This window comes from Apis cerana, linkage group LG14 (genome assembly GCF_029169275.1).
Source record: "Apis cerana isolate GH-2021 linkage group LG14, AcerK_1.0, whole genome shotgun sequence".
Lineage (NCBI taxonomy): Eukaryota > Metazoa > Arthropoda > Insecta > Hymenoptera > Apidae > Apis > Apis cerana.
The window spans coordinates 4135225-4160864 of NC_083865.1; the positions used below are offsets into that span (position 1 = coordinate 4135225).

The following is a 25640-nucleotide window of genomic DNA, read 5'->3' on the forward strand; positions in this document are numbered from 1 at the left end:
CGATTATCAGCATAGCCATACTATGACGTATTAACACGTCATTTTAATGATGTGGAATCAGTTTCCATGTGTTATATTCAATATATATTTTAGCTTTCATTTTCTGATGATACTTTTATAATAGAATTAAATGGAATTACAAATTATTGTTAACTAATTGAATATGTATATTTAATGAATAACAAAGATGGCGCTCATTTTGATTTATCTATATATTTGTAAAGTGCTCATTTGACATGTGAAGAGGTTATATTCCTTCCTGTTTCTCATTATATTGATATTGCCTACAAACGTGTTGTACGAAAAGTTTAATGATAATTTTGACACGAAAAACACGTAGAAGTATAAAAGAGATAGTGTATGAAAGGAAATTGTATAATATATATATATATTTAAAAACTATTATTGAATTATTAAATTTCTATGACACTGGATTGTCAAAGTATGTTATATGATGTTTTCATGTCATTGAAATGTTTTTTATTTGTTTTCTCTTATGAATGTGATATGGTGCAATCTATAAATTATATTTTTATTATAGTTATGTACAATTTATTAAAAAATATAATAGATTTAATGTATAATATGAAATTATCAAAAATAAATAGGCATTGTTTTTCATATGAAATAAAAATAAAAAAAATGTTTTACAAATAAACATTTTTCATTAAAATTTTTAATTATGAAAAAATGCAATATATATTTTACTTTTAGAAGTTTAAGACAAGGCAATGGGTACAACACCAAGTCGATATGATGATCTATCTAAAAATATTTATTTAGAAAAATTTTGTGGGAAAAAAAGTATTCTTCCAAATGATCCATTTTGGAACACATTTTTATCCTACAATATGAGACCACCTGTTACAAGAAATGATCAAATAGAATTGGATTCTAGATTAGATTCTTCATGTCAACAATTACTTGCAAATAATATAAGTACTGGTAATTTTGGTAGTTTGATACAAGTTGCTCTTATGCGTGCTAGCAATTTACTTGCACCAATGCAAAATCAAAAGTATGATATTTTTAATATTATATTTTAAAATTGGATATATATTATATCATTTGTATTATAATTAATTATAATTTATAGAATCATATCAGCATGGCAAACATATAATGCATTATTTGCGGTCAGATGTATATTAAAATATTTGATTGAAACAGTTGGTGAAGAAGAAATGATAAAGCATATAGAAGCACCACAACTACCAGTACCAACACAATCAAATGCATCTTATAGATTAAAAGATCTTTTTGAAGCATTAGTTGATATTATAACAGACGTACCATTATGGTAAGTAAATTACAATAATTCTATTATATATGTATACTATATATTATATATATGTTAAAATAAAAATAAAATAAATTGTACATATATATAATATATATATATATTATCATTTTATTATTTCAACAATATTTTAGAATTTTATTTGAAAAATTTATTATAAACTAAGAAAGTATTATTTGATGAAAAGTCTAAATTAGTGTATAAAATCTTTTAACTTCTTATATTAAATTGTACTAAATTAATATTTCTTTAAATAAAATCATATTTTATATAAAAAAAATTTATTTTAACAGTGAATTCACATATGTTGTACATCTAGAAGCTATAAATTGTTTATTAGTACTACTTTCTGTACAACTATTTTCTCAAACTGCAGCTGAATATAGCTGTATATACAGAATAGCAATGCATTCACATTCTAGTGAACATGCTCCAGCAATGGTGTGTACATTATTACACAATTTTGTGCAGCAAGAACATGCTCCTCCTGGTTTACTTACACAACAACCAGGAGGGAGTATTGTTTTTAGTATAGCTGGTATGTTTAATAATAATATACATTATATATTATTGTATTATATTTTTTTATAAAATAATATATTATTAAATTATTATTAAATTAATAATAAATTGTTAAATAATTGTTAAATTATATTTAATATTATATTTTATATTAATTATATTTTATATTAAATATTATTTTGTTTAAAGAAAAAATAATTTATTATTGAAACATTTTAGCTGGATTATGGAATGTAATTACAATGGGTATGGGTAGTAGTTTAAAAAATGTACAAGTTACAAGTAATGGTACTTCTGAAGAGGAAGAACGAAAACGCGATACAGAAACACCTCTTGCTAGTCAATCATTATTACTTCTATTGGTATTAACAAATCATTGTACTGCAACCCAAAATCCTTATAGGAATGCACTTTTTACATTTATAGATATGCAAGGCTAGTATTAATTTATTTTAAAATATTTAATTAAATAAATTAATTTTAAAATAATATAAAAAATAAAATATGAATAAACTAATACATATATATACATATGTACATGTATAAATAAATATATATATATATATTTTAGAAGATTATTCCACAATGCAAGGAAAAAGTGCATTTAGATTTAATATAAATAAATTATATAATACTATATGTAAAATACCAAACACGGATGAGGTTACATTATTATTATACATGTTGCTACATAGGAATTCAAGTGTAAAACAAGATATCATGAGAAGACCAGATATACAACTATTAGTGAGTATAAAGTTAAACAAATTTAAAATATTTATTTATTAATTATTAATTATTTAAAAATATTATAAATTTAAACATATCATAAAATTTATAATTATTTTTACATAGGTAACACCAATACTTCAAATATTATATCATGCTCCAAATAATACATCCCATCATATTTATATGTCTCTCATTATTCTCTTAATTTTAAGTGAAGATGAAACATTTAATAAAAGAATACATGAAATAGTAAGTATTATTTTAAAATAATTAATTTTAATTTTATTTAAAAAATTATACAAAGATATATAAAATTTTGAACTAATTAATATCATTATTATGATTATTTATTTTCAGATGCTTAAAGGTGTAAATTGGTATACAGAAAGATCAATAAGTGAAATATCATTAGGAGGTCTATTAATACTTGTAGTTATAAGAACCATACAATATAATATGTTTAAAATGAGGGTAAACATATACAAAAACAAATATAAATATGATAAAAAATTAATATATAATTATATAATAAAATATTTTTTTAATTTTTTAGGATAAATATCTTCATACAAATTGCTTAGCAGCTTTAGCAAATATGTCAGCACAATTTACATCTTTACATCCTTATGTTAGTCAAAGATTACTAAGTTTGTTTGAAACTCTTGCAAAAAAACATGCTAGATTGGAAACAAAAATACGTACGCAACCGTCTGTTTCTTCCGATAATACTACTATTACAATTAATGGAACAACAGCAAACACAGACTTGGTAATCTTCTATAATAATTTATATTTCATTGTTATAATTAATAAATAATTAATAAATAATGTATATGTTAAACATGGATTTCAGATTCAAGACTTAACAATACTTGAAGAAGTTCTACGAATGGTATTAGAGATTATAAATAGTTGTTTAACTCATAGACTTGCACATAATCCAAATTTAATATATACTCTTTTATATAAAAAAGATATTTTTCAACCATTTAGAATGCATTCAGCATTTCAAGATATTGTGCAAAACATAGATTCTGTGAGTGTTAATATAGAATATTTTATATTTCTGAATTATACATACATTTCTAAATCATTATTTTATATTATATTTCACGAAAAAAATTAAATGAATGTATTATATTAATCAGGTCATAAATTTCTTTTCTTATAAATTGGAGCAAAAGGATCAATCACAACTTGGTGTAAGTCAAGTTTTAACTACAATTCAGCAAGGTACTAGTGAATGGCCACATGATCGTTTAAGGGTATGTTTAATCTATATAATACAATAATTTAAATAAAAATAAAAATTTAAATATATTTTGTTCATAAAACAAATTAATTAATCATGATTTATATATTTATTAATTTTATTTAATTATATTATTTATTTTATCTATATATATTTTACAGAAATTTCCAGAATTAAAATTTAAATATGTAGAAGAGGAACAACCAGAAGAATTTTTTATTCCTTATGTATGGAGTGTTGTATGTCAAAGTGCATTATTACATTGGAATGCAGAAAATATAAAATTATTTTCACCTCATAGTGGTGAACAAACAACAATTATTGTTTGCTGATACTGAGATAAAAGCTGCTGCTTGCAGTAGGTATATAATATAGCAATTAAGTAAAAAATATTGGAAACTTTATAAAGAAAAACATTTATTTGATACGAAAGTAATACATTATTTATTGCAAAATTAAAATCAAAACAAGAATGAAAATAGAGATTAGCCTAAAACAATAGAATCATTTTACATTTGGAATATTATAGTACGTATCTCTTTTTTTTACTATTTTATTTAATTGCATTAATATTTTCCAAAAGAATAATTCATTCAAAATAAACATTAGTTAAATCTAATGAAATTTAATTAAAATAATTTTGAAATATTTTAAAATCTTTTGAATGCGCATGCATAAGCCTAATTAGATTATTTTTTGTATAAATCATAAATAATAGCAGTTAATCCTTTCATTGTACAGTAAAATTGGCTTTAATCTCGTAAAAATATGCATTATTAAGACTGGTGTTGCAATTTATTATTTTATAACAGCTATATTATTATTTAAGTATTTAAATACTATGATATAAAAATGTCTAAATATTCAACTGGAGCATCATCATTCATACTATAAATAAGTATAAATATTTTATACTATTCACAAAATATATAAATAAATATTATTTGTTATAGTTTCCAGTTGAATATTCACGCTAAAAAAATATTTCCGACATTAAAACATAAATATATTAATAAAGTTTTTCATAGAAAGATAGAGTTAAATGATTGTTTTTTTAATAAAAAAAAAAGAATTCATGTTTTTTATTGTAACATCTATTTTTAAAAATTGTAAAAAAAACATCAAATAATGTTCAATTTTGAAACATCAAGCTAAAATGTTAAAAAATTATTTTAAAACAGAATAATAGTATCATAATTCAAGGTAAAATCTTATAACATTCAAACATTGTAAATCATTATTTATATAATCGTGAAAAATGTTTATTTACATTTTATGTATCGTATTTAATTGTAAATATCTAATATATATTAAGTGCATGGAAACAAATTAAGAAAAAATTATTTAATGAAAATTTTTAAAAATGGCATAATATGACAGCATTTATATACATATATAATTAATGCTGTTAATGTTGAAAATGATTTTAATTTAATAATATATATATATATATATACTTATATTTAAAAAAAATAAAGAATTCTGATATTTATAAAAAATATGTCTTTATTTTATTAAATTTTTAACTTAAAAGATATAGAATAAAAATATTATAAAAATTAATAATTAAAAAAATGAAAGTATTGAACAATGCAAATATATTATAAAAATGATTGAATTTATTATCTATGGATTATATTATCTATAGATACACATATCAAATGTTTTATTCAATAAAATAATTTTTTTTAAATACAAAAAATTTTGATATGTATGTAAATATTTAAATGAAAAATATGTAATAAATCATAAGTTAATAAATGCTATTAAATAAAGATTTTTATTTACTAAAAATGAAGAGGGAATAAATTAATATTAACTATCTTTCAGCTTATAGGACACATTAAAATATATATTTTTTAAATATTTTATACGCAAATTTTAATAATTATTTTAATAATATATATAAAACTATATTGAAATTTATTTTTTGATTTTTTCTATTCTATTACTACTATGCAATAAAATAATTATCAAATGTGATTATATTATGATATTATAATGTAAGGATATATAAAATAAAATATATGTTTTTAAAACAAATATATACAATAATTAAACTCCAATGCGTTCTATAAGCTATAAAGTTAGTCCCTTTACTTTTCGAATGTACATCTTTATTAAACAAATACAGTTGACGTCTTAATATTATTTATAATATGTCGTTATAGATAGTATTTCATTTTCCTAGCCTGTGCAGCGTGTATATGCGGCCGCGCTTATGTGTGTATATGTGTATATGAATGTGTATGTAGGTGTATGTTAATATGTACGTGTATGTTTCTCTGTGTATGATACTATTGCTAATATTTCTCTTGTCGAACGATTCTCAATTACAGGATAACAAGGTAATTTGACATTTCTGTGCGTCACGTGTAGACGCACTGAATAACTCAGTGTGTCACACGTTTAAATCAAAACTTGTGTTACAATCTTTTCTTCACCTTTTTCCATATTTCACATCACTTAATGACTTTGAAACTGTGCTTAGCGTACAGATAGTATCAATATTAATAATTAAATTCCTTAACGGTACTATATCATTACTTAACCTTATTAGTTAACACACAATCAATCTGCGACGGGAGGGAATTTAGTCGGTCCGTAACATCTCGCTTACGGCCTAGCTATATAGTCGATATAGTTGATTATTTAATTCATTACAATGTTACCGTAGGATTGATAATATTTTATCTCTTTTTTTTCTTTTGAAATGAGTTTGAATTACGTGACAGACACGTACCTACGCACGTAATTTCTGTGGCCTTTTCTTGCATCAAAGGGTACTTAACATTTATATACGAAATAGAGGCGAGAGCGTACTATTGTGTATTTGTCGTGCGCCCAAGTGCTCTAACAAATTCGGATCAAGCGTTTTGCATTCAGGAACAGAAATTCGCGGTTTTCCAAGTATCATAGTAATTCTTATGATCGCGAACAGTATACTCCTGAATTGTTTCAGCTTGGACCGAAAATTGAAAATATTCTGTAGACTATTTAGGCGAATGGTACGTGTAAATGTCAAAGAGTATGTATATTTATATACGTAAACATACATACACGGATACATGTGCATATGTATACGTACACTAGCTGCCTACAAAATACAATAGTACATTACAAATTCATACCATCTTTTTTCGTTCTTTTTTTCCCCTCTTTCATCTCTTAAATCATCATTTGCAAACAGCTTAGATATATTTTTATGTATAATATATATTATAATAGTATCATCTAGTTGGTTTTGTTCTGCGTAGTTCCATTTTTTCTCTTTTCTTTTTCTCCATACAATTAATATAATTAAGTACATCTTTAGAACAGGCGTGTGTGTACACCTAGTTAGGTTGCAATGGTGTCGTTCTCTCTTATGAATATTTTTTCGCTAGCAGCCGAGAAAAACGAGTCTTTTTGATATACATATACATATCATCTTGCTCCAAATGGCTCGTTAGACCGGATAACAAAAAAAATGCTCCCTTTCTGTACTCGAGTCGAGTTGTCGACGGATATTCTTCGTTGACTTCCAGTACAGAATACATTACGATTTGAATTCTCGCGTTTCTAATGTTGCGAAAGTCAGCATTTTAATTCTTTGTGCAGTTGTTAAATTTTATACTTATGCCGTGTAAAAGACTCAAGAAAGGGTCTGTGGAGGGTTGTGTTGTGCGATCGAAGAAGGAATCGGTCAATCAAATTTCTTTTTCTTTTTTTTTTCTTATGATTCATGATAAATTCTATGATCCTCGAAATATATATGTATATGTATGTAAAGAATTTATAGCCCCATAAAAAGAGAAATTCATATATAATTGTAAACATAATTATTTCCCGAATATCATATTATTTAAATTTATACATTCAAAAATAATTGAATTGCATTTGCAATAATTACAAACTAAAATTGTAAATTAGATGAGAGATTTATAAATTTTTCAATATTATAATTCATTCGATTATTCACGTGGAAATTTACAGAGAAAATTTGAAATGCGCATACACGTGTGTCGCATGTGCGCTGTTAAAAAAAAAAGAATTAAATAAAATAAATAGCAGCATAATATTGTTTCCTTCATTTTTAGCGACCATTATTATTTTTTATTTTTTTTTGTTTCTTTCATTACACTTCGAATACTTAATCGCGCCATTTTGTTCTTCCTCGATCAAATGGAAAGAAAATGTATATAAATAATGCACTTATTCTTTATCTTAACATAATTAAAAGAAAAGTAAAATGAAAACGAAAAAAAAAAAAGAAATTTTCTTTTTTTTTATAAATAAAGATGATAGAAACGAATCATGATTATGGCAAGTAACGTCACGATAACGAGTTGCTATATAGGAGCCCTTTACGAAAAGTTTTTAAACTTTTGACAAATCTCTTATAAAAATGATATGATATGCTCGTTGGAAAAATAAATTGTTCATATAGTTTCTATGAATATAGATATCCGTACACAAACTTTCAATACTAAATATTCGATCGGTCGGTATAATTCTAAATACATAGATACATACACAAAATCCTCTCATTACTTCGTAGCGAGTATCAATGCGCAGTTATTTACGAGATCATTCGTCGATAATTAATACCCTGCGGATCATTGCACGTACGAGGCATACGTTCGAATGATACAGTGAACTATACTTGCTCACCAGCTAGAAATACGTATTTCCCTTTTAATACAAAACAATAGAATACACATTTTCGCTTAATATACGGTATTACACATCCCGCTTTTCTTGTTTTTTTAATGAACGTGCAAGTAGTTCATGTATCAACGAACGTGCGACACTTTTCTCACGCATCTGTCCCTTAATACCTATGCCGTTATAATAGTTAATGTTTTAAAATACAACAACAGTAGAGCAGTTTGCATTCGAGATGTTCCTCGAGTGGTACGCCTAACATGCGATAGATACTGATAGGAAATCAGTTTGAGTGTTTCGCTATTAAAATATAGAGTAGAATTCAACATACTAGTCGCGTAAAGGCACATAAAAATCAGTTTCTCTATGAAAAGAGTACGATTGCACGATAATCCTTTAAAAAAATAACAAACGATATCCTTCGCTGGTCGAATTGCTGCGCATTATTTTTCAATAAATAAATTGACTCCATTGTATAAATGGAGGCGCGCTCCTCACCACAGAATAATGATCGGACGCTGTATGTATATGTAAGTACACATGTTTTTTTTTATTTTCTCTTTTTTTCTTTTTCATGCACATACACATGTACTCCATACAGTCTGTATACGCAATGAACTTGCATACAAATCTATATGCATGCGCACACATGTATACGGATATGATATTATACCGTACTTAATGGTGAAGCACTATCATAAGATGCGCGGCAATGTCCTTACTAAGAGCTAAGAGTTTTTTTTTTTTTTTGTAGATTGATTAGGAAGGAACATTGTGCAAATTATATTAGAGGTTTTTCTTTTTTTTCTTTTTACTTAAAAATAAAGTGGAAAATTGGGCAAGTATCATACGATGGCCTAGGCTCAGCCCGATTTTACGTGCTACAGATTAGAAATATATATATGTGTATATATATTATTTTTTTTTATTGTTTATTTTCATTGATAGCATACTAATAATAAAATGGGCATATACAATTTTTAAATACTTAGTTTAGTCGAATATGAAAGACTTGATTGTTATGAAAAAAATATAGATATATATATACTTATGAGATCAAATGTCGAGTTAAAATGTTTAGTTATAGATAAAAAAGAGTAAAATATACATATTCAATTAAATAACAGTCAGATTACGTTATCGGGCTGTCCTGTGTATCAAAGGAAATTATATTCAAATATATAATAGCAATATATATAATAATCAGCGTTAGTAAATATTTATAACAGGTAATAGTGGAATAGAATAAAATAGAATAAAAGGAGGAGAAGATAATTAAGAGTATAAAAAGTTCCCTCATCCTATTACTATTAATAATAAAAATAATAATGATAATAATAGTAATAATAATTATAATAATATAATGATGATAATAATAATAATAATAATAATAATAATAATAATTATAATTATAATTATAATAATAATAATTAATAATAATGAGTCAAATATAAATTAATTGCTTCCAATATTTACCGAGAACTTCCCAGTAAACTTAAGTATCTTCCACGTGTATTTTTCATCTATCAACATTATGGCATGTTGTAGATAAAAAGTGTTTTAACTATTCAATAAAGCGTCCCGCACTCTCTTACAAATCTTGTTGGCTTTTAAGGAGAGTACTAACTACTAATTATTAACATTTTACAATTACCAATATGTCATTCATCTATGGGGACGGATATAATACGACGCTTTCGTATTTATTCATAGGAATATCGGATTAATTACCGAAAATGTTAATATGTTCTTCAAAAGACGCATCGAAGTTCCAAAAAGGATTTGAATTCATGAATATTATGAAAATAGTTGAAGTATAATTCATATAATCAGAGCTCGCCTTTAGTACATTCTGCAATGCATTACGAAGCGTCATTAAAAAAGAAACAATAATTATCATTTGAAAGGGATTAAATGAAAAACAATATAAGTTAGTACTCCGCTTAATTACCATATGAAGAAAGGGGATGAATGCAGAGGGATAATAATTTAGACATCACGATGATCCCATTCCAAATCGTGAGGTGAAGTGTGACGGCGATGTCGTCCATTGTTTATCTCGCAATCATTTTCGCAATCAGAACTGTCTAAATCATCATCTCTGTACGATCCATCTTCCGAGTCTGAACTTCCTGAATCATCCACATCCTCATCTCTCTGACTTTGATGATGAGGATCATGTTCTGTGAGCCTTTCCATTGGGTTCACGGTGATAGCAAGTGCAGAATCGTCCCAAGCCATTTCAGTTTCAGCAGCTAACTCATCTCCAGCGGATGGTCGTCTTTTCGCAGCTCCCCTAACTCTCGCGGCTCCTACCACCGCCATTAAAACCAAGAAGCAGATGCAGGCAACTGCAACAATCGTAACTGCATGACTGCTGGTCGCTCCTCCGATGCTTCTATTTCCTTCACGAAGCGCAGCTGTTGCGTACTCTTCGGGTAAATCTGCATGATGAGGAGACAATTGCACATGTCCAGGTGCTGGTTCCAAAATTCTTGCAATCGGTGGTTCGTCAGGAGTAGAGTGAGGAAGAACGGTAGTTTTCTCTTTTGGATGAATAACGGCGAGTGTTTGTACGTATTCGTTGCTTGCAAAACGGCCGCTGAGCTCGGAACAAGTCAATTTAAATACACGATCGAGATAATAAGCTGGCTTGCGATTTGTGTACATTATAAGACGTATTAATTGCTGATAATTATAAGGTGTATCAGCGCCTGAGAGAACAACACCATCCCGATCTACACGCGCGGTAATAGAACGGAATCTACGCAGAGCATCGCCTGGTAAACCTAAACTTTCATGATCAGGATTGAGACTTGGATAAACACTGACCGCGCATGCATCTAATCTGGCAGCAGAGCCGGCAGTGACACGAGTGTCTGGAAATACACGTACACCTAGGCGAAAATCTGCATATTCTCTGGCCACGTAACCAGTACCATTGACAGTAATACCGGGGCGGGGCGGTGGTAGAACTGTGACGTATGATTGAACGGTTGGTACCGGGAGGGGATTATTTTCACTACCTTCGCAGACGATCGTGGTTTCTAAACGGAAGTTACGACGGCCTGGAGTAGGGAATCGTCTCGAATTGGAATAACCTATGCGACGGAGAAGCGTTTCAACATTAGTACGGTTATCTCCATCGATTCGTACCTCTGTTAGGTCGGAATTGGTGAGCAATTGGGTCCCTGGTTGGAGCAAATCCATTGATGGCACGTGAATACCTTCCTGGCAACGGCGCAAACAGGACAACACGTCCGGTTTCTCGGTCCTTCCAACTAGTACTGATAATCCAGCTAGATAGCCACGGAAATGATGTTTCGTCTTATTGTCGGAACCTTGCCAACATGCGCCAACAACGAGTGTCGTGTTAACACCTTTCGCAGGGTGCAGTGGCCAATCATCGATAACTTCGGGATTCTTCTCATCCGTGTGCCATTCTTCTCCATCAACGAATAAGGTCACATGGGGAAATTCGACTTGAACGGCATAATGATGCCACTTATCATCGCATACTTGACTTAGTTTCCAACGCCATTCGGCAGGCCGAAAGATATTAGGATCACCCTCTGAGAAATCGCGTCTAAGTAGTAAAATCAGTCTGCAGTTTCTAATAAACAGGGCATAATGATGTCTATTCATTTCTGCAAATTAAAAAATCAATTATTTTACGAGTTTGAAATATATCCTATGTAATAATATATTAAATCATTCGAGTAAGTAATGCTTTCCGATATAATAAGAATCGAATTAAAAACAGAATTTGTTAATAGTGCTATGAGAAAGAAATTTAATATAAAAATGATAAACAATTCTATGTAGTGAAAAAAAATATATCGATTAATTATCCACAGATATTTATTTCTAATCATATTATTTATAGAATGATCAAATATATTTTGAGAAAACTTACTGTGATCATCGGCAGCGCACAAAATATGCTCTTTAACATGAGGATCTTGTCTAGGACGAGGTCGATGTTTCACCCAAACTCCAATCGTAAATTTCTGTGCCAGAGTATGCTCGAGCACATCATTAGGTACAATAGCAGCGGAATCTACCCCATCGAACTCAAAAATTTCGTCCGCTTCTCTGCCTTCATCTCGAGACAAAGATGCCGTCCAGGAAGTAGTAGGCCCAGGTGTTGGCAATAAATCTACGCTATCGCGAGATGCACCGCATAACTTACGTTGGCTGCGTACACCGTAAGTATCACGATCACATCCTTTCCCTATATGGTCCGTGGCAAGAGTTAAAGTGGCTCGAACATTACGTAATATGCAGGGAGCATCACAAAGATCTAGCCTGGCGGAAGGAAGCAAAGGTTGAGAACCTACGCCAGCGGCATAATCAACTCTTTCTGGAATTCCTCTCCAGCCAGGCGCGCAAACACGATTGACTTTAACGGTGACCATAGCTGGTGCGGATTGTTTCATACCACAATCGTACGCTACCACGCTTAAGATGTAATTATGTGATCGCTCGTAATCCAATGGCTCAGTGTTGCGTATCGCTCCTTCATTATCGATGATGAATGGTTGATCAGCTGTCAAAATTTCATACTTGCATACATCACCGAATTTTGGGGTGCAATCTCTATCGGATGCCTCGACACGAACAACTTCTTCGTATAGACGTCCTTCATCCACCGTACTGACATAGGCCGGTTGTAGAAACTGTGGTGCATACTCATTCACATCCACTACAGTAATATGCACCGTGGCACTAAAATAATAAATTATTTTAAAATTAATAAAAAAATAATAATAAAAATATATATATTAAATAATAATAAATTTAAAATAATTTAATATTATTTCCTTTAAATTGATTCTTGAATTCTAGAAAAAACGAAAAGAAAAAAAGAAATATTTTATTCATAAGAAATCATATTATGATAAATATTATAATTATTTATAAATAATAAAATTTATGATTATATTTATAATACTATCTCAGATTTTATACCTACATATATAAGAAGTTATACATGAGTTATACATGAGTACTCATGTATAACTTCTTATCAGAGATAAGAAATTGAAAAAATAATATATTTTTGTTTCCATGATCTAATTTGTTTGAATGAAATATTGCAGAAATTTAAATCTATATTTATGAAATTATAATATAAAAATTATATATTTTTATTACATATTTTAATGTTTTTTCATATGCAGTTTTCATTACTTGGATTTAGAAAAAAAACTAATTAAGAATTTATAATGTAATTGACAAATTAAATTAATTAAATTTTATATAAATGGCATAATCAATAATGAAAAAAAAAAAATATCACTATACTTGGTATTTTCTATTTTATGTCTTAAAAATTATAAAATAAACTAACTTCATATGGATATTTATAAATAAATAATAAATAATTATAATTTTGTACTTTCGATCGAATCAAAATATGTTTTAAATATAAGATTGGAATTTCTTTTATAAGAATGATTGAAATTTTTAAAAATTCTAATAGAAGTCTCTCCACTAAGATAAAGAAAAATCGTAATTTAACAGAAAAAGATTGTAGTTTAGAAATAATAAAAATTAAAATAAAAATTCACGTGGATTCTTTACGTTATTTTTAAAATTATTAATTTTGAAATAATTGGAAAATCAATATTAGATTTATATTAAACTTGACACTTTAATTGAATTATAACTTATATTAGTATAATTAATGTCGTTTCTTGAACTTAGTTTTAATTATTTTCTAAAATTTTAAAATAAGCTCAAATATAAAATATATAAAATCAATTAAAAAAGGATTGAAATATAGTTAAAAAAATTAACTTCATAATTCTGATTTATTATGCTATTTAAAGATACTATTGCCAAGCGATAATAATTAAATCAGTAAATAATCTAATGCTCTTCACTGTGATATAAGAAGCAAGTGTTTGGACGATTACGTGTCTCATATACACACATATATATATATGTATATATATGAAATAAAAATAAGAATGTGTAATTGCACGTATTATCCTCAACTAACAATTGAAAAATAATAACAGAATTAATATTAATATATTAATATCAATGTAAAATCGATTCAATATCGATATTTTGCTTCAATAATCGTTTAATATTTTATAAATATTTCGATATCTATTCGATATCTCAGTTTTTATTTCTAAACGTTATAATTAAGATCAAAGTACATACTACCGTTGTTAGTCGATACATCGAATCTGTTTCTTTAATCATATGTATTCTCTTATTTTATCAAGTTGTGTCAATATCTGCTTTTCATTATAACATTTTGAAATGAAAGTCAAAGTATCGAAATCTTCGTATAAGTATAAAACGATATCGATATTTTTTTAAAACATTAAATGAATATTGATATTTTTATCGATATTTTTATAAAACATCGAATGGTTTTTGATTCGATATATCGCTTTAGTATTTGTATGAATATCGAAAGAATGATTCTAAATATCTAAAATATGTATTGATCTTCTATTGAACTTTAACATCAAATCGCTTGAATATCCATAGTATTGGTATCGATCCATTTGCTAAATATAAATATTATTATTTTTTTATCGAAAATCTTTAAAAAAATATTCTAGAATAATAACATGCATTTGCAAATGTTATGACAAAAGCTAAAATGAATTATATTTGTAAGATTTTTAAATTTATTTAATGCATAATTCGTACTTTTCCGATAATGATCCGTTGCAGCCAACAGCTTCGATATCAAACTTGTAATTACGCCGTTTCTCGCAGTTCAGAACTCGGAGCGCCCTCAGTTCTGCCATTCCTTTCTCTTTCAAAACAATCTCGAAGGGCGCTTCGCCATGGTGTTTGTTCGCGATACGGAAGGAGCAGACTTTAGCACCTATAGCTCGTATTTGTGGTGTGACCTCGACCAAAGTTTCATTTTCCTTCACCAAGCCGTGGTATCCGCTTTCTGGACTATCCAAATCCAATCGGGGAGCTGAAGAACACAAGCAAGATCCAGTTTAACAAAGTACTTAACATAAATAAAATAAAAGAATAATTTGAACATTTCAAAACAAATTATTATTTTTTACGGTTAAGATACATTTTATTATGTAATGATGATTTTATATTGCGATATTTCTAATTTTGAAATAGTATAGAATTGTATTTATCTACTATAATCACTCGGAAAAAATTTTAATTGTTTTCTTTCTTTGAACATTGATATAATTAAGAAAAAATAAAAATTATATCGAAAAGAAAATAGAAGAGAAGATAGAATTAAAAGAAATATGATCTTAAATTTATTGAATTCTTTGATTCAATTTTAATAAAATTTACATGCTATGATTTCAATTTCATGAAATATTGAATAAAAAAATTAAATTTCAATGCAAATAATGTTATTATATATGGATCTTAAATTATATATATATTTTTACAATATGATTGTCGTTTACTATTCGTTTATTATATTATATCATTGTGTATTTATTATTTTTATTGAGACAAAAAATAAAAAACAAATAAAAAGAGAAAAGTGGATGATATTATATTTTTTTTATGTTTTAAACTTTTTTAACATGTATTTTCAATCTTTTAAATTATTTTAAGCTTTGTTATATGAAAAAGAAGTTTTGATATCTAACTAAAGCATTGAAAATCAATTGATTTTTAAATTAAAAAAATGAATGATTATAAATAGATATTGATTCGTTAATTTAAATTTATTATTCGTTTTTAATCAAAATTTAATCAAACTTCAATATAGTACAAATATATATTATATTAAATTAGTGTCTTTATCGAAGCTGATTGATATTAGAGACCAGAATAAAATATTTAATATTTCGATAAAAAACGATTTGAATAATGAAGATAAAATAACTAATTTAGTTATTAATCGTGATTATCTGTATCGATTTAACACGAATTTAAATCATTAATCATAATCGCGACTGGTATCTATTTAAATATTTCAATTGCATTAAAGTATTAATAAATCATATCATTATATAAATAAAATTGAGGCAAAATTCAAATTTCAAAATGAAGAAAATTTTGATTAAATAATTAATCGAATTAATAATTAAATATTCATTCTAATCTTAAATAAATTACATGTTTGAAAAATAAAAATTTTATCATTATTATGGTTGATAATTAAATATTCTAATTATGATCTATAACAAGATTATAATTTCGAACAAAATTTTTTCTTCTAGAAATTCTATTTCTAAAGAATATATGTAATCCTAAATATTTAAATTTATTAAATAATTAAAAAATTTTAATTTCATATTTCAATCGAAAATTCAAATTTATTTTACAGATTTTTTTTTAAAAAATAATTTTTTCATTTTTGTGATATCTAGTTATACTAAAATTAATCCTAGAAAGAATTACATATTAATGCTTTATATCTTCGTAAAAATTAAATAAATTATCCAAGTATAATTTCTTTTTTTTTTTTTTTTCTGAAGTAAAAATATCACATTTGTGACTCAATTTCACAATTTAATTCCTCAGAATTGTTTTGTTAATGCAGTTATCCAAAAGAGAAATAAGAGTTTACAAAAATAGACTGGAGGCTTCGTGGCATAATAAAGAGAAATCTTGAAATTCGAACAATGCAAAATGCATTAATTAAAATTTCAAGTTGATTTAAAAAAGAATCGTATAGATTATTTTAAATTATTGTGTGGACATTAAGAGAATCGTGAATGTTCATGTTCATGATATTCTATCTGAATATTCCCATTTTGTTAGTATCAACGAGAAAAAATTAATAATTTAATCATATTTTAATAAGTCATTAAATATTTCTTGAATATTAATTAATGATAACTAATTCGTTTTATTTTTCCTCCTTTAATGATCTTTAATCCATGTTCCTTATATCTTGATGCTCTTTTTTTTTTTATCTTTATTAAACAAAGTTAGTGATGAAATAATATTTACTTTTATGTTTTAGTTAGAAACGATAGGAATAAATGACTTTTACTGAGGGTTTAAGTTGAATGTAACCTGAATTCTTTATTTTTAGAGATAGTTGAACGAGAACGTTCGAAAAGCCAAACGAGGTCTGACGATTTTTCAATTCAGGGCTTTGATGAAACCATGATATCGATTTGCATGGTAAAAGTCAGATCGTGAATTACTAAAATGTCAAATATGTGCTTCAAAATTCCATGCATAATTGTTTTGTTTAAAAAAAAAAGTTTTTAAACGAAGCAATAAATATATATAAATATATATATATATATATATATATATATATATATATATTCAATTTTCTTAATTTTCTAAATTTGAGTATTTAGATTATTAAAAATAAAAGATAATTCTTGTATTTTAATTTACATTTTATATTAAATATAAAAAGAAAGAAAAATATAAAAAATCATACTGTTATTTTTGTGAAAATATATGTACAAATTTGAGAAATTAAAAATTTATTGAATTATTTTAATTTTTTTTTTTCATTATAATAATAATAGATTATTGATTAAAAAAGAAATATATATATATATATATATATATATATATTTGCATAGTGCAAATGTAAATATACTAGTGTCAAAAAAAATTATAAAATATTATAATAGAATTATAATAAAAAATTATAAAATATATCATATTGGTTATAATATAATGCAATCGATTTTTTTTAAAATGATAGAAATAGTCAAAAAATTTGATTTATTCGTTTCACTTTCAAGAATTATTTGATCATTTTCTGTTTCAAATAGTATCTTTTTTTTTTTTTTTTTTTTATACTTTCTTCTCTTTTATTTGTAATACTTCAACACATTACGACAAAGATACAATGAAGATCTATTTCATAATTCAATATTATCGATTATACGAATAGAAAGCATTTCAATGAAATTGGATCAAAGAATGATCCAATCGCGTTGAGAATATGTAGTCCATTCATTGACAACCGATAAGTTCGGACACCGTTTATATTGTCAAACAACAATTCCTGACTATTATATTCCGATACTGATGTCCTTCTATTTTAGACTAAAAGCAATAGTTAATGCGTTCATCGCCAGAGATATTTCATGTGGTTGTTCCAACTATGTTGCGAATCGTTTTTCTAATTCAATACTGAAAGTAAATTACATAACGTGGATTATTCAATAATAATTGTTGAAGAGAATTAAATTAAAAATCTAGAACAAAATTTATCCATACCGAAACTCCATTTCTGAGAAAATTGAATTTAAAAGTTTACAGGATACACGTGTATTCATATAATTTCCGATAATTCTTGTAAATTAATTTGCATCAGTAATTCTATAATTGCTGTTTAAAAAAATATTTATCAAATTATAATTTAATTCGATCATAATTTAATCGATCAACAAATTGATGTAAATGTTATTTTTTGTTTTATATTTATAATATTTTTTTATATTACGTATTATAAATATTTTTGTTTTATTTTGTTCGTATTTTATAAAATTGATTAAAAAAATTTCACTTACATAATCACATTTTTACTTACATAAAAAAATAAAATATTATGAAATTAATTTAATTTAAAAATATAAAAACAAGTAAAAATTACAAATTAGTTAATAAAATTTTCTTTATAAAAACAAAACTGTTCATTTAAATGATTTCAAATACAATAAAATACTTTGATAAAATTTAAAATTTTTAAAAAATAATATTAACTTCAACCCAAAATATAAACTTTATTACAAATATACTATCAATGATTAATAACTCAAAAAACACGAATAATATAAAATATATGATGCTAATCGTAGCAATTTTTGATATCTGATAAAAGGATGTACTACTTTGTATCAGGATAGCATTAAATTATTGATAAAGTTAAGTGTAGTTCTAAAGAAAAGTTTGGAGCATTATTCTAAAAACTTTTATCTTCAAACTTTAACCAAGCATGGGCAATAATACAAAATTTTATGAAAAATTTCAAACCATTTATTTGTTAATAAACAATTGAAAAGAAATTAAAGAATCGAAAAAAAATTTTTAAATTAGAATGATATTATTAGAATGATTAAACACCTGAATAAAAAAATAAATTAAGTAAAAGTTAAATAAAATTATAGATAGAATATAAAGATAAAAAGGAAAATGTTAAGAAAATTAACTTAAAATCAGGAGAAACAGTACGAAAGTATTGATATTTCTATTACTTTGTTTAAGAAAAGCAGGAAGTTAAAGAGAAGTTCCTTCGCAAAATATTTCATAAATATGAGTTTCTAATCTTTCATTATTTCCATCTACTTGTAAAGTTCTATCGAAATTGGTAACATTTTACATTAGTTCTTGGTAAAGTCTTAAATTGAACGAAACTCCGTTCACTACTGCTTTCTAGAAAGTTTGACACTTTGCACCTTGCCATTGAGACTAGAATCTTTCAAATGAAAGAACCTTCAATCTGAGTGATGTTTATAAGATATTTCACGATAAAATAATATTTGATTAATATATTATTTCTTTGGAAAGTTATTTTGATTAATCATTTAATTGAATTTATAAATTTAATATTTATAAATTTTATATTTTTATAAAATTATAAAGAAATAAATGATATTTGCTTTAAAATTTATTTTTTCGTGTCTTCTAAACTTGTAAAATAATTTCCAATTAATATATAATGCAATATAATTGCAATTAGATTTCCAGCATATAATAATAATCCAATCGATTAATGGTACGAAAATCAAAGAAAAAATTCTATGGAATTTAATTTATGAATTAACTTTATTTGAAAAGCTTTCACAACGGTTAAATTTGATACAGTTAAGAAACTTCTAAAGTTTCCGAGATATTTTAAATTCAATCATGTGTCCTCTTTGAAAAGAAATTTTGAATTTCTTAACATAAAATTGTAACTTGTAAATATATACATATACTCAGAATAAATTTATCTTAAGATTATCTTAAAATTTAAAAAATATTTTAATAAGATTTAAAAAATAAATTATCAAAATAAAAAATTGAAGAATATATTATTCAGTTACGATTAACTCTCTGCTTATGAATTTATATATACATATATATACACACACACACACACAAGTGAATATTTTTTAAAAATCGTTTATAATTTATTATTGAAGATAATGATTTCTATTTATGTTTTAGTTATTGATTAAATTAATTTTTTATTTTTTTATCTTACATATATCTATATTACTCATAAATAATTAATGATTTTATTTAGTCAAAAATAAGATCATTATTTATTATATAAAACAAAAAAGCAAAAGATTGGTTTAATTAAAAAATTTACATACTTATTCATATAAATTAATTATTTAATAATGATATTTATATATATAATATTATATTTATAAAATAGTTTATATATTACAAAAATAATATCTAGATATAACTTAGATATTCATTAATTAAATATTTAATTAAAATAAATCTGAAATATAAAAAATTACAATCTTATAATGTAGAAGAAAGATCAAAGTTAAAATTGAATTTTAGTAAGAGCAAAATCTTCTTTGAATTTAATATAATATCTATAATCCAAATGAGAGTGATTTAATATTGTAAGGTAAGGTAAATAAATATAATACATAAATTTATAATTTTAATTGAAAATACAAAGATTTCATTACAACTAATGAACCAATCTGAAAATTTAATGCCATTATTATTGTTATTTATGTTTCATTAATCTTTATAGTTAATCTTTATACTTAAAAAGAAAAACATTTAATACATTTATTATTTATAATTTATTTTATAACATAAAATATTGCACAATTTTTTTTATAAAAATTGTAAATATTTTAATAATATATAAAAAAAATAAATAAAAAGAATTAGAATATATTATATTAAAAATAAAATATCAAACCTATCGAAAAAAAACACTTAAATTATTTTAATTATTTAAATTATTATTATTAATTATTACTTAAAATAATAGCTTTCTCAATCAGATTCTACTTTCGTTCCAAATTTTAACTTTGGAATTTAATTAATTCATACATATTAATACTTATTAAATTATATAAGTTTTTAAACTAAAATTATAAGATTTTGTTTAAATATGCTTAATGATAGATATAATTATATATAATTAGATATAAGATTATATATATTAAAATTATAATTTTTAAAAAAATATTTTAATTCTCAAAACATTATTTATTGGTAAAATATATGAAAACTTATAATATGTATTGAATTTCCACATTTTTATTTTAATATTATAAGATTTTAATAATTAATAATTATTACAAAGAAAATAATTATATTAATTTATATTATTATGCAATTAAAATTTTATATTTAATTATTATTGAGTGGCTAAATAATAATTAATAATTAAAATTGATTATATTCTTTAAATATAATAAAATTATAATGTTTATATAATTAATATAATATTCATAATCAGATAAAAAAATTAAATTATCTGAATTTATTTAAAAATATACAAAGGATTCTAATTTATTAAAAAATGTATTTTAACTATTCTTTTTAATTATTTTTTTTTATTACTAATTATATATTAACTAATTTTTGTTAAAAATATTTTTTTTTCAAATTATCGAAAATAATCAAAGTTATAATATCATATATTAAATATATTCCTAATTAAAGAATTATATAAATATATAATATATATATAAATATATGTGTAATATATAAATATATATTGTAAATTATATTTAAAATTTTTCTTCAAACTGAACAATGATCAATAGTAAAATTGTTGTTATCGATTGAAGTTATTATATAAAAAATTATATAAAAATTGAGATAAATCGACACAGACATTCGATTCATCGTTGTCCACTTCGAAAAACGTTTTGATTCAATTTTATTTCGAATGAGATTTTATTCTGCTTTGAATTAAAAAACAACGTTTATAAAAGCGAGATATATCACATAATTTGAAATACAAGCAAAACTAATCGAACTATTTTTAGTTATCATCGAATATAGACGTGATTATAAATCAAAACACATCGAAATTGATTAAAAAAAAAGACGTAAAAAAGAAAAGCATCGGAATACATATAGATATAGTACATGTAAACCATAATGCTTTATCGAACATTGTCACACATAGTTCATTAATACTTTGCGTTGTTATGCAAAATATTTTAAATATCAATAAAAAAAAGTATATATATTACAATTAATGTTGAATTTTGAAGTAATATTTTGTGTAATGATTATTTTATAATACATTAAAATAATTTTGCTTATAATGATACAAAATATAAATATTATATTAATAATATAACTTATATAAATTAAATTTATAATTTTATATATTTTTATATCTTATAAAAAGTAATGTATAAAATATAATTCGTAATTATAGAACGTAATATTATTGAAGAATTCTTTAATAATTATTTTCACACAAATGCTAATTATAACATAGAAAATAAAATATTTTTAAGAAATTTAGATAAAATGATATATTAATATGTATTTATAAATATAATCATAAATAATATTTAATTAAATATAAAAAAATGCAATCATATATATCAAAATGATTTCTAATATTAAAAAAAATAGTTTATTTGGGAATTTTTTATAATTTATTTTTTTAAATATATAAATATTTAGTAATTAATCTTATCATCTTAAAACATTATATATCATTTAAAAAAATTAGAAAATAATATGAAATTTATACCGATATATCTGATAGCGTCATAAAATGTCACTTCATTCTTGTAACTTTTAAGAGCCCAAGTTTTCGATGCGAATAAATCTAATCTGATTCACATCTATTTTGTTATCGTAAAGCATGACTAATTCTATCATAAGCGGAATCATAACATATAATTCGCTCATATTTATCAAAGTTTTATACTTGTAATATCATTCTTTATCCGATGCAATTTTATACATCTATCGTAATACTGATCGGAGCAAGTCAATGAATTCGCCATAACAGTTTCAGTGACTGCAGGTGCTTTCGAAAGAACAATTGCACCTGCGAGTTACTATTCGATAAACGACATACAATTAAGTGATATGTAATTCGATAAAAGATATAAAATTAATTTACTACGCGCAATTTTTTAGAAAAAAGAAACAATAATTAAAGAAATTAAATGAATGTAGGGCATGAGAAAAGAGAAATGAAATCACCTCCATGATTGTTGAAAGAGCTCGGTGTCGACTCGAGTGCTGAGTTACTCGCGTGGGAGAGACCGAGGGTCAATCCAAAAAGCACAGCACTAGCCGCTAATAACATCTTCCTTATTTCCTGTTTCCAGGATATTCCGATTACCAATTTTTCAATCGACAGCACTTGACTTATCACTTGCAAGAACTCGCTTTTTAAAAGAGCATCGCCGTCTACTGCACGACTCGCTTGCGACACCACGCACAATCGCGAAGTCAATATTTGAGCAGAATATCGATTCGGCAGAAAAAGTAGTGCCGATTCTTGTCGCTAGTTGGCGCACAAGCACAGTGTTTAGAAATCGACTATTACAAACATGGGTGAACTAAATTATAGAAATTTAAGATTAGAGAATTTTATATACAAAAATTTTATATTTATATAAATATAAATTTTATGAATATGAATTAGTAATGAAAATCACTAATTTTTTTCAATTGCAATAAATATAATAAAACAATTTCTGATAAAATTCTGAGTAAAAATATTAAATAAAAAATTAAATAATAATATCCGATGCTAGAAAAATTTAATATTATTTATCTCATTTTTATTTTATTCTCATTTATTCTCATTTATTATTTTATATTTCTATCATTTTATGTAAATATATATCATGTAATTTAACAAACCTTAATTATATAATATTGAAATATAAATATATAAAATATTATAAACATTATATATATATTTATATATATATTTATATATATATATATAAATATAATTTTTATAGCAATGGAAATATTTTTTATTTATACATTAAAAAAATTGAAAATATAAAATATTATTTATAATATTATTAAATTATCATGCAAATAAAATAAATTTAATTTTTTTTTCTTCGTTTAAATTTGATTGTAATTTATTTTCCATAATTTTAAATTACCTTTTACAATTATAAATTTTTACAACATCATAAAATGTAATATAATAAATTTTATATGTATAATTAGGATTTTTATAATTAATGATTGTTTTTATAAATATAATTATATAATAAATTTATTATTATACAACTTTTCGTTAATATTTGCTTTTACAATATTAAAATTTCCTCTTTAAATTAACAGTTTCATTTATTATAAAACTTTTCATATTTCTAATTTTTTTATATATGATGTATTCATATTATTTCATACATGTTTTATTCAAAATAAAATAATAATAATAAATATTTTTTAAAGAAAAATGCATAAAAAATATTCGAATATATTCATATACAAAAATTATTTAATATAAAAACGTATATTATATATATATTTTTATTATTTTTAAATAAATGTAAAAATGTTATATGAAAATTAACCTTAATTTTTTTAATGGAATTATAATTTTTTTATTAATAAATTAACTGCATTAATTAATGCAGTTTGTTATTTTCTACAAAAAAAATATTAAACTATTTACGTTGAAAAATCATTAATTTAAAATAATCTATTATATTATAATTAGAAATTTATAAAATTTATTGTATATAGAAAACATCAAATGGTACTTTACTGCTCTTCTTGCCTTTTATATAATAAGTATTACAAACTTCGTATTATAATATTTCCTAGAATATCGTGTATTAGTAGTAAATTTTCAAATCAAAACTTAAATAGTTTAATATTTTTTTAGAAAATAATGATTAACTATTATTTATGAAATTTGAATCGAATACATTAAAAATTATATGATTACATTAATTTCATTTTTTTATATAATTACTTTGTAATCATCTAAAAAAATGTTCATGATATATCTATACTTTCATAAGAACATTTTTTCCATAACATTTTTTATTAAAAGATATTTCACTGTTTTTTTAAAATACTTTATATTTATTACTTATTTTATTTTGCATTATTTTGTATTGCTATTTATTTTTATTTTGAATAGTGAGATATCAAATAAGAAAAGATATATTTATAATTATTTTAATAAATAATCATATGTGTGTTATCTAATAGCAAATTTAAATATATAATATTTATATATTATAAATAAAATATTATATATATAAATATAAATATATTGTTTTTGAGGAAATTTTATTTTTATTACAATGA

At 24.0% G+C, this 25640-nt stretch overlaps 2 protein-coding genes across 3 annotated transcripts; one reads left to right on the top strand and one right to left on the bottom strand.

The window, feature by feature from the left end:
- The first annotated feature begins 37 nt into the window (after positions 1-37).
- Positions 38-9071, top strand: LOC108004476 (dymeclin). Of its 2 annotated transcripts, none has more exons than XM_017067423.3 (12): positions 38-442; positions 715-1018; positions 1097-1300; positions 1594-1838; positions 2042-2257; positions 2394-2569; positions 2678-2803; positions 2912-3025; positions 3108-3323; positions 3408-3590; positions 3703-3819; positions 3968-9071. In XM_017067423.3, exons 2-12 carry the CDS (start codon positions 732-734, stop codon positions 4136-4138), a joined length of 2055 nt encoding a protein of 684 aa, XP_016922912.1. In that variant the 5' UTR covers positions 38-442; positions 715-731; the 3' UTR covers positions 4139-9071. The 2 variants fall into 2 exon arrangements, with proteins under 2 accessions (XP_016922912.1, XP_016922914.1); XM_017067425.3 differs by having other exon boundaries at positions 38-246.
- Positions 5902-23810, bottom strand: LOC107994654 (calsyntenin-1). The gene is made up of 4 exons (XM_062085264.1): positions 23550-23810; positions 15132-15411; positions 12370-13181; positions 5902-12100 (listed from the first exon to the last, which is right to left on the bottom strand). The coding sequence occupies exons 1-4, from the start codon at positions 23653-23655 to the stop codon at positions 10443-10445; spliced, it is 2856 nt and encodes a 951-aa protein (XP_061941248.1). The 5' UTR covers positions 23656-23810; the 3' UTR covers positions 5902-10442.
- Between the last annotated feature and the right edge of the window lie 1830 nt (positions 23811-25640).